Source organism: Buceros rhinoceros, unplaced genomic scaffold (genome assembly GCF_000710305.1).
Source record: "Buceros rhinoceros silvestris isolate BGI_N320 unplaced genomic scaffold, ASM71030v1 scaffold9482, whole genome shotgun sequence".
In the NCBI taxonomy this organism is placed as follows: domain Eukaryota; kingdom Metazoa; phylum Chordata; class Aves; order Bucerotiformes; family Bucerotidae; genus Buceros; species Buceros rhinoceros.
The window spans coordinates 1-10,668 of record NW_010400631.1 but is presented as its reverse complement, the minus strand read 5'-3'; the positions used below and the strand labels follow the sequence as shown (position 1 = coordinate 10,668).

Sequence of the window (10,668 nt, the reverse complement as noted above, 5' to 3'; positions counted from 1 at the left end):
GGAGCGAAGACCCTCTCTGTAAAGCCAGAGGGGAACGCGGTGAGCTCTTGCTGGCCTGTACTGGAGCAGGTCTGCGGCCACGTATCTGCAGCATGCTGAGCTCACCAGCCTGGCCCAGAGAGTACGAGAGCTCACATTTTGAGGGAGTTCTCTGGGACAGGTGCACCGTGTACTGGGTCCGGTTGGGATGTGGGGTGAAACTTCACAGCGTCCAGTTTGGTGCTGCGTTTGGATTTGTGGCTAAACCAGTGTTGGTAACACAGCAGTGTTTTGGCTGTTTCTGGGTGGTGCTTGCAAAGCCTCAAGGTTTTCTCTTTTTCCCACGCTGTCCCCAGTGAGTAGACTGAGGTGGGCAAGAGCATGGAAGGGGACACGCTGGGACAGCTGACCCAGACTGGCCAGGGGAATGTTCAATACCATGAAATGTCATGCTCAGCAATAAAAACTGCGGCAGAGGATGAAGGAGGTTTCAGCTTCCAGGGTGACGGTTCTTTGGATACTGCCTGGCCGTTGGTCTGACTGTGGGGGTGATGAGTGACTTCCTTACTCTTCCTGGTTTTTTTTTTCCTCCTCTTTTCATAACCTATTACACTGTCTTTATCTTGACCCACAAGTCTCACTTTTGTTCTTCCTGTTTTCTCCTTCCGCCCTGCTGAGGCAGGAAGGGGTAAGGGAGTGGTTCTGCAGGTGCTTGGCTGCGGGCCACCACACGCTGCTGGCTATTTAAAGCACTGGAGACGTGCCCTGAATTTTGGCTTATGGGGTTCTGTTTTGGTGATTTGTTTGACATCAAGACTGGCAATACGAGTAACGGCTAAAAAAGAAACTCTGCTTCAGTTGCATCTGTATTCACCACGGTACCTTTTTCTTTCATGACCAGCAATGCAGGAGGTGACTTAATTAATAAAGCAGCTCTTGACTTCTGGACGAGTGGAAAGGTCAGGGAAGAGATTCAGCTGAAAGACCTGGAGCCCATGCTGTCTGTAGGAGTCTTCAATAACAAGAATAGTAAGTCACTTTCCCCAGAAAATGGGAAATTCCTTTTACTTCCTAACACAAGGCTCATCTCTTGACCCTGCCCCACTTTTCCCTCCCCTGACTCCTCCAGGTGGGCTGTGGCACAGCAGCCTCATCGACAGGAACCTCATCGACTACTTCATCCCCTTCCTGCCCCTGGAGCACAAGCACGTGAAGATGTGCGTGAGGGCTGAGATGACAGCCCGTGGCTATGCTGTCGACGAGAAGATTGTTCAAGCAGTGGCTGATGAGATGACGTTCTTCCCAAAAGAGCAGAAGATCTACTCTGATAAAGGCTGCAAGACTGTACAGGCCAAGCTGGATATTTATGAAGACGCTGTGACGAGAGATACAAAAGCCGAGTGGTAATTACCATCAGGCCTCCAAAGCGTGTTCAGAGCTCTTGGAAACGGGTGCCTTTGCACTAAGCTTTTTTACTGCTGCAGGGAGTATGGTGAAAGTACCAGGGTGAGCCGTGTGGGCCTTTTAACTTTGGGGTTTTTTTAACCTGACATCCCAGTGTCCATCTCTGAACTGGCTGTATCCAGATGTTGTCCCCTTTATTTTTCTTTTAACCTATAGAGAAATGTGACACATACATAGCACTGGATACAGCCTCTCCTGCTCTATTCTTCCAAGTGCTGAGATTGTTAAGTATTTAATTCCTCTTTCCACAAAATCTAGACCAGAGCAAGGGGGAACAGAGGAATTCTTCCAGGTGGACCTATTCCCTTGTACCCAGTCTCGTTTGTGGGCTAGTGAAACAAAGGGGTGTGTGGCATCTTCAGGACTATGATCGTGCCTGCAAGGGGGAACACCTTGATGTGTTGCAGTAACTTGACGTTACAGTGGGAGGTTTCCTGTCCTTCAGAGCAGATTGTTGCTGCTGTGGCTTCTACAGCTGAACATCAGCTCTTCGGGGACAGAAGGGCATGGTTTTAGTTTGTGTCTGAGCTGTGGCATCACACTGCATCTCCTGCTGCAGTAACATGGAAGTCACGATGAGCTCTGAGGAATAAATAGTAGGGAAGGGGTGTAGGGGGAACTGTTTGCCCCTGTGCTGCTCTCAGGAAAAAGAAATGGTCAAAGGAACTTTATATTCTTCTAACTAAGGGGGGGTAAGTGAATTAGTATGGCAGCTCCAGGTCTTCCTAAGCAGAGGGATCTGACTGTTACAGCGTACTAGGCCAGTCTCCTGTTCTTAATGAGAAAAACCTCTTGTGAGGATCTGACCGCTACAGTTTGTCAGGCTAATCTGCATGTGGGCTCCTGGGCCTGAACTCTGCAAGGTCTTGTAGTCCCTCCCAGCTGCACCCAAGAGCCCAGGAGTGGCACATGCTCCTCTCACCTTGTTTGGAATTCACTTGCATAGGAGAAGTTATTTTTAGTAGTGTATTTTTATACTGAAGGGTGAGCAACAGCCATACAAAGCTCTTCCTGGAGAGATGCAGAGAAGGGAGGATGGGAAAGCAATCACAATCCTATACCTCACCAGAGAAGTACATTTTATAGTAACTTTTAACATTACAGAGCACCTGTGCAGAAGGGCGAATGTTGAGTTGGGGAGCTGTGCAGGATTGATTTAACCTTCACCCACTGGTAAGGCTGGGTTTAGAACTCTGTTGCAAGCTTTAACTCTTTCATCATCCATCACTTGTGGATCAAATCGTAGTGCAAGACAGAAGTGCCTATCACTTGGTTGATTGTTTTTTAACTGGTATGAGGATCGGGCTATTTTTGTGCTGCAGTATCTGCTCCCTCACTTGCTTTAAGATGTGATGCAAAACTTACAGGTCTCAGCTCATTGTGTTAATTCAGATTACAACAGAGAGCTTAGCAGGTACGGTTAGCTCTAAATAAAAAGTGTCAATTGCCTTTTACAACCCCAGGTGGAGATGTGGGCAAACTGTTCACACTGATGCAATCTCCTGAGCCAAACGCTGGCCACTAACCTTGGGACATTGGACTGTTGCTTTTCGTCTGTAATGTTTTGTCTGTCAACCAACTTATTCAGAAGTGTACATGCTGCATCCAGTTTCAGCTACTCCAAGTAAAAAATACTTGTGCAGTTCCCAAATGCTACATGATAGTACTGTACTGCAGTTGGAATAAATGTTAAGTGACTTTTCTCTCTTGGTTTAATCATTTTCAGCTATAGGAAAGTACTAGTTTATGCAGGTTTCAACCAGCTGCGCTGCAGCTGTTTAGCTTCCTTTATTCTTAAAAATTGGTTTATGGCAATAAGCAGATTGAGCAGCCTGTTGATGCTGAAGCATGCTGAATCACCCCACTGCACAGTAAGGAACTCAGCAGTTCAGTATAAACAAACACTGATGAAAAAGCCTTGAAGCCTCTGCCTGCTTTGTACTTGGTGAGGAGCATCTCCTACTGTACTGCCAGGCACTGCAGGACAGATAGGCCACGGGGAGCTGGTTTAGTCATTCCTCTTCTGTGCTGTGTCTGGAAAGCTGTCCGTTAGGGAAGCTCTTTGCCCCCTCCTCCAGCTGGCAAAGGCATGAGGGCTACAGGCCTTCATCATATCTCTCATACCAGAGCATCTGCAGCCTCTAGTGCTGAAAAAAAGCCAGTGTGTAAGTAACAACCTAACTCAGGCTGCTGGCAACAACTCCCACCTCACTGTCCAGTCAGGCATTCATGCCGTTGTGACCACGTGCCATGCTGCAGTGATGCACAAGCTCACTCAGAGCACAGATGGGACCTGGAAGCTGTCCTCTTCTCCAGGACTTTGCACCGTACTCTGCACACATGGCACTTGGCTCCAGGCATCAGACAGACAAATCTCTAGGGCCAGGCTGCTGCTTTCTGTTGAGAGAGCAGCTCTCACTGCCTGGCTGTGTAGTAACTACAGCCTCTGGTTTTATTAGCACAACGTGAGATCAGGGAACATCCCCTGCAGAAGGTTGAATTAAAGCAGCAGTTGCTTGTGCTGGACTTTGGTGAGGGCAAAATTCAGTCTCGGGGACAGCTCAGCTCTCTCACCTGGCCAATGGGCTGTTTTTCTATGATTGACCTTCCCCCCATTTGACATTTTCCTTTAAGTTGTCTGATCGAGTTTCAAGTGACCTATCAAAAAGAATAATGGCCAAAGTTATCCAGTCACAGCAAGACAGGCCAAGTGAGGACCTCATCTTCGAAACGACATGGTCTAAAGGGGAGGAATAACATCAGGATCAGGAGGATCAAACCTGGGAGTGATTTCAGACACGCACATTTTTTACCCAGCTGGAGCTGCTCCTAGCCAGGTGTGCTGTTCTCAAGAACAGAAGGGGGATGAAGCAGAGGTGGTCTCCAGTCTTTCAATATCCTTTCTACACCCTCTAGAGGAAGCTTCCATCTACCCTGAGCCATCTCGTGCTATGATACAACAAAATACCTGATACCCACATACATCAAATGCCAGTATTGATGGCACACAAAGCACAGCTAAGAGTTCCCAATGCTGGGAAAGCCAGGGTACTGCTTGGTTGAGGAGGCAGTAGGCAAAGTTCATCGTTTTCACATCTACTTTTTTCCATTAGCCAGTTACTTGCTATCATAAGGAGGTCAAAGAAACAGATAAACACCCCAATTCAAAGCACTCATTAGCTGACAAATCCTAGGACTGATAATTTGCATATTACACAACTTCAGAGCAGAACTGGACAGTTGGAATTTTACCAGCCCCTTTTTTTCCCCTTTGCAGAGAAAACTTCAAGACACTGACACTGAAAATGTGGGTGGCTTCAATCAGAGCTGCAGGGTGTTCAGTCAGTGACCCCACAGTGGGAGGTGGAGAGGCAGGTTTTAACTAGTCACTAGAAGACAAGTTCATCCTTGCGATGCTGTTGAGCACATTCACATCTAGAAAAATGTCTCTGCAAAACCGTGCGGGTGTAACTAGTACTGATGGTCCAGAGGTGCAGGTTTCACTCCATGAGATTCCCTTTCACCAGGTAACAGCGACTCATCTCCCCATATCTATTCCCTTTGCACTTAAGAAGGGAGATACCTGCACCCAAGCACAGCTGAATGCTTCACACAGCTCCATGTGCTGTGCTCTTCCTCAACAAGCAAAAAGTTTATGCAAAATTAACATCCAATCGCTTAGTTCAAGGAACACCAGAAGGTAGCTAAGAAATACACTTCCAATGAGAAGAGTTTATTTTGAACAGAAACTGGAGTGAAAAAAAGCCCCTCTGCAGGACTCACATTTAGCGACAAGTCAGACACTCTTTGCAGTCGCTTCAGTTGACACATTTCACTTTTTTTTCAAATGCCTTTAGATTCACGTTATCTGGATTCACCTTCATCCCGGCCTCGAAGGCAAGCAATATTGCGAGAACAGGAAAAAGGGAAAACCCTGTAAGCTGGCCCTTGTCTTTTACAGGTGAAGAGGAAAAACCTCGCTTCCATTTCCTTGGTGTAAATTCAACCTGTACACATTTCCCATGAAGTTACACCCTTTCCACCAAGCTGACTCACCAGTCAGCAAACAGACTTTTCTCCCTCCTGAGATCACCCCGGGACAGCACAGCTCACTGTGGGAAATTTACACGTAAAAAATAACCCAAAATAGGAACCAACTATACTGATGTGGTAGTCAAGGATTTTAACACGCTTCCTTGCAATAGGAAATCTGCCCTCTGACCACTATCACACAAAGAGCTTCACATTCTTGGTTTGACAGCAGGAGACCAAATTCTACCACTGTTTTGAGGACAAGGTACTGCGTAGTGCTCAACGAGAAAAGACACATATCCTGCTTTTAAGGCAGTTAGAGGAATATTCCCACACGAGCCCAGTGAAGCCTTCTGCAAACATAGCAACTTTGATTAAAATTCTCAATATTGTCTAGAGATCATCAACATCAACCCAAAATCCAATTAAAATTAGGTCATAGTCTCAGTCCTACACATACCAACAGTCTGCCAAACAGCTCTGACAACTGACACACCATCCCAGAGGAGGCTTCGGCACAGACCCCCGCGTTCCCAACGCAGTTCGCTCTTACCTTGATGACACAAAGCTGAAGTACCTGGGAACCATGACTAGTGACAGAATAAAAATGCGGAGGCACTGATGCTTATTTACACACCAGTTAAAAATAATGTTCCTTTCTTTAAAAAGTGCTTAAAAATGAAATGTCCCGGGTTCTCCACTTTGATTAAATTAAATTTTCTTCTTCAGAGGTTGCAGCAATAAAGCGTTAGAAGTCATAATAATAATCCAGCTTTGAATCCACAGTTTTACATCCTTTATCTGAATAAATTCTCTCCTCTCTGGGGAAGTAGGTCATCTCGTCAGCTATTCTGCTTAAAATGTCTTCATCCACAGCATAGCCACGTGATTCGACCTCAACCCTGACACACATTTTCACATGTTTGTATTCCAGAGGTAGGAAGGGAATGAAGTAGTCGATGAGATTTCTATCAATCAAGGTGCTGTGCCAAAATCCACCTACAAAGGGGAAGAAAAGGGGTTTGTTACTACTCCTCCAGTTCAACACTACCATGGGCTGAAGGCGAGCCCTCTGTTACTTACTAGTAGGAATTCACCTTCATTTATAGGGCACTACAACGCATAACTAAGTCCAAATACAGGCCCCTTCTGATGGTACTTTGTGCATAAAGTTTTGGACAGACACATAAATGTGGTGAATTCAGAGCTGAACAATAACTCTGAGTCTCACACCTTCCCCTCTCTCACCTACAGAAGAACAGATCTTCCGTCTCTTGCCACCTCTCCCAGACCAGCTTTCTTGCTCCTTCTTTCGGAGCTTGCATCTCAGCTTTTTGAAAAGCACGGTAAGCTTGCTTCCAATGCTGATTGCAGAACGTAATTATGTTAAAACTCCTCTTCATCAGAAATTCTTGTGTGAGGAAACCCAGGAAGCACTGGACTGCCCACTGTAGGGCTGGTGTGTCAGCTTGTGGCTCCTTCCAGAAGCCTGACGGCTTCTGACAGACTGAGCACGACAGGCTAAGTGGGCCAGGGGCCAAGAAAGTCGATTCCCCATGATAAAACATTTTATTGGTTAAAGATTTTCAGCTACTGCAGTATCAGGATTTCTGTTTCCTTTCCCTTTAGCTCATTAAAGAGACATTATTGACATTAGCATGTCAATAAACCCACTGGGTGAACTTCTCCCAGCACAGGCCATCCAACAGGGAGCAAACACACTGGCAGCCACGCAGCACAGAGCTCTTTAGCCTTCGTTTCACCTCAAGATCCACCTGTAGGCCCCGAAATGGCATCATGGCTCCTCGCTAGCTGACAACCGCAGGCCACATCAAGAAGCTGTAAAAATGCAGCTAAAGGCAGCCCACCCCTTTTGTGGACCTTCTGCCACCTCAGCAGCCATCCTGGGTTTACTCACTATTTTTGTTATTGAAGACAGACACCGACAGTGCATTTTGGATGTCTGTGAGCTGAATATCTTCCCTTGTCCTCCCCTTTCTCCAGAAGTCCAGTGCCACCTCTGTTATCTTTTCAGCTCCCGCGTTGCTAAATAAAGAGAAAAGAAAGATGGTAGCTGGGGTTAGTTTTAAAAGGCATCAAGTGTCCAGCACAGCAACCCTGAGAAGCTGCTCCTTACCTGAGGAATATGAAGATGGCTTGTCGGTAAGACACACCGTCCAGCAGCTCATAGTAGTCCAGGAATGGCTTGATGGAGTCAATGAGTCCCGCATGCATTTTATCCATCTCATCAAATATGAAGAGCGATCTGGGGCAGAGACTCACATTTCCCCGAATCCATGACTGTAACTGGTCCTAAGCGGTAAAAATATAAAAGATGCTGAGAGAGTCTGTGTTGAAAAGATGCGAAAAAGCACTTCTGCTTATTGACCTTTGTCCTGAAAGAGCCATCTCCATTGTGTCATTTTAATAGCTTTAGCTTCTTGACTAAACCGTGGTTAAAAGCCATAATTAAGACTTTGTTAAGGGTCGAGGGACCGAGGTAACAACTCCTCGAATTCCTTAACGATTCCCTTCTGTCCTGCTAGAGACAGAAGGGTTTTAAAGGGGAAGAAGAAATTCACACCTCGGTCTGTGTTTTCGGAAAACTGAAACAAATTTTTAATAAACAATAAAACCACACAACTATACACTTCTATATATATAGGCACAAACCGAGAAAGGGAAAAAAAACGAAGAAGAGAGGACTTAGATAACCAGAGTTCTGTACAGTTCTGTTCAAGGTCAGTGCTCTTGGCAGGCATCCAGCGGCAAGGTGGGAGTGAAGACTCTCGCAGCTGCAGACTGCTTTGGGCAGGGAGCAGAATTCTCGCAGCAAAACGGGGCGGGGTGGGGGAAACCCCATGGGCAGCAGATTTAATAGCAGGGAGGCTCTCGGCACGACAGGGAGTTCGAATATTCTCACCCGATTCAGACGGGACGGGACTCACGGCAATAAAAGTTCAGAGTCTGTAGTCCCCAGTGATCCGGGGGTTGTGGGCCTCAGGTCTCGGGCCTAGGTCGGGCCGGGACGTCTGCCAGCAGAGTATCAGGAGCTCTCCCTCCCAACGCTGCTCGGAAGCCAAGAGGACGATCCGCCCCCGAGATGCTGCTTTTAAAGGCTCCCAATGTAACGTTACGTTCACCTGACTCTCTTAACCAATTAAATGCGGAATGATTGTACCACATGGAATAATTCTATTTGTCCATTTCATAAAACAAGGAAGTTTTAGCTCAAACCAGGACAGACTTCAACAAAAACTCACTTTCTGAAAAACGTTAAGGCACTAAGAGGCAGGATGGGACAAGCAACAAATCTCCTTGTGAGAAAGATAGTTCTGCAAACGCAGCAAAAAGGGAAGTGCACAGCGTGACAAAGGCTGGGATCCAGCAAGGCACAGCAGCACAAAGCAAAGCCCGGGCAAGTCAGACGATTTCTTTGGGCTAAACACCCTCAGGTGTCAAAACAAAAATGATACTACGTTTGCTACCTGAACAGCACCAGTGAGAAATTGCACCTGCAGCCACTGCCAGAAGCAGAGCTCAGTTCTTAGCCCCGTGTTTTAATTGTTCAGAAGTTAAATGAAGATAATTACAAGCCCTTCCTAAAACACAGTATTGTTCAGAGGGCTAATGTTTTATTGTCTAAATATTCTTACTTAAGTGTTGCATTTTAATCTCACTTAGGTGTTACACTTAAGATCACTAATAAAGTAATTAGAAAAAAACTGCTGGCAGAGGGATGAGAAGTAACTGTTCTGGCCACTTTCGATGATTCATCAGGTTTTTTTAGAGTAACTGTTTACTCAGTCCCTGAACTGCAGAGGCAGAGGTGGCATTGGGCGTGTTGTGGGTAAAATGGGATGGTTCCTCCTACCGCCTTGGGCAGCAAGTTTCTCGAGTGTGTTTAACACAGAACAAAAGCAGGAAAAGATCCATTTTTATTTTAAAACTGCTCAGCTGCAAAAAGGAAGAAAATAAACTGTGAAAGAGGAAAAAGGTATTTCCTCTATTTAGAAATCGGGTCTGTAGACCATTCTGTTCTCATTTTTAACACATACAAACTGAGCATGAACATTCAGTGCTACAAAAGGCAGCAGTGCTCATTCAAACTGCTGGTAACAAAGTCAGAACAAAAAAACACAGAAAACACAGCCCCGAGCTACTGCTCCACATGATACCCATCTGCCTACCGAATCTACCGACCTGCCTACCGAATCGCACTGACACTCGGCGAACCAGCAGAACAATTCCATACCTTTACCTGTACCTTTCTGACCACGGGCTATTGTGTGATTTTGTTTTGTAGCTGGGAAACAGATACACAGAAAAACTAAATAACCTGCTCAGCACACAGTGAAACTGTGAAGCACACCCACAGCTCAGAGAGCAAGCTCCTGCTTGCCAGCAGTCCTGACACACCTGAAGTCACTCTGGGGTTCCCCAGAGCCAGGAACTATTAGGTTTTTTGCAGCACCTTCCAGCAGCATCCCACCGAACCATGGAAACCTACTGAATCACACTTATCCTCAAGGCAGTCACATCTCTAAGCAGAGTGCAGAATGAAAATTAACTCTATTATTCTTCCCTAAAGAGAGGCTCAAAACACATGCAAGAACCTTTACATTCATACAGTCCTGAGGTATGTGAGGATTTACGCAGTTCTGTACAGATGCCACAACTGGTGCAGGCTACATTTTACTGCATTAAACAACATCCAGGTTTCTAGCAGCGATCGTGCCGTAGCGTTTAGAACGGATGCAGCAGTCAGTGCACAGCTGGGCCCACTGCCGAGGGTCCCACCACACACTCTTACCTTGTAGACGTTGATGCTGTGAGCGTGAGGGAAGTGTAAAGTCGCCACGAACTGATGGACATATTTACTGTGCAGACCTCTTTTGTAAATGCTTTCGGCGATGATCTTACTGACAAAGTTTTTGCCTGTTCCAGTCCACCCGTGTAAAGAAAGGGTGAGAGGCTTTTTGGCATTGGTGTTGTTCAAGAAGCCCTTCACGGCCTTCACAACCACCTTGTTCACCAGGTGCTGCCCAAACAGCTGCCGGTCCAAGTTCTCCTGCAGAGCTGGACACAGAGACCACACCGTCAACAACGAGGAGGGAGCCGGGCGCGAGGTCCGGCTGGCTTCTGCCTCACGGAGACGGGTCCGCCGCCCACCCCAGGCCAGGGGCAAAGGGC

The 10,668-nt window shown here is 46.5% G+C and overlaps 2 protein-coding genes across 2 annotated transcripts in view; one reads left to right on the top strand and one right to left on the bottom strand.

The window, feature by feature from the left end:
- The window catches only part of LOC104489748 (torsin-1B-like), a gene marked incomplete at its 5' end in the record, with an annotated part of 2,823 nt that extends 1,437 nt beyond the window's left edge, over positions 1-1,386 (top strand). Inside the window, 2 exons of the mRNA XM_010131950.1 lie at positions 881-1,008; positions 1,109-1,386. Coding sequence (XP_010130252.1) covers positions 881-1,008; positions 1,109-1,386 — 406 coding nt within the window. The remainder of the gene's footprint in view (positions 1-880; positions 1,009-1,108) is intronic.
- Positions 1,387-5,993: 4,607 nt separating this feature from the next.
- Positions 5,994-10,554, bottom strand: LOC104489746 (torsin-1A-like; the record flags this gene model as incomplete). The annotated part of the gene is made up of 4 exons (XM_010131948.1): positions 5,994-6,474; positions 7,394-7,521; positions 7,613-7,788; positions 10,289-10,554. Coding segments are annotated over 4 exons (821 nt in total), but the record flags the coding sequence as incomplete, so codon positions are not given.
- Positions 10,555-10,668: the final 114 nt, after the last annotated feature.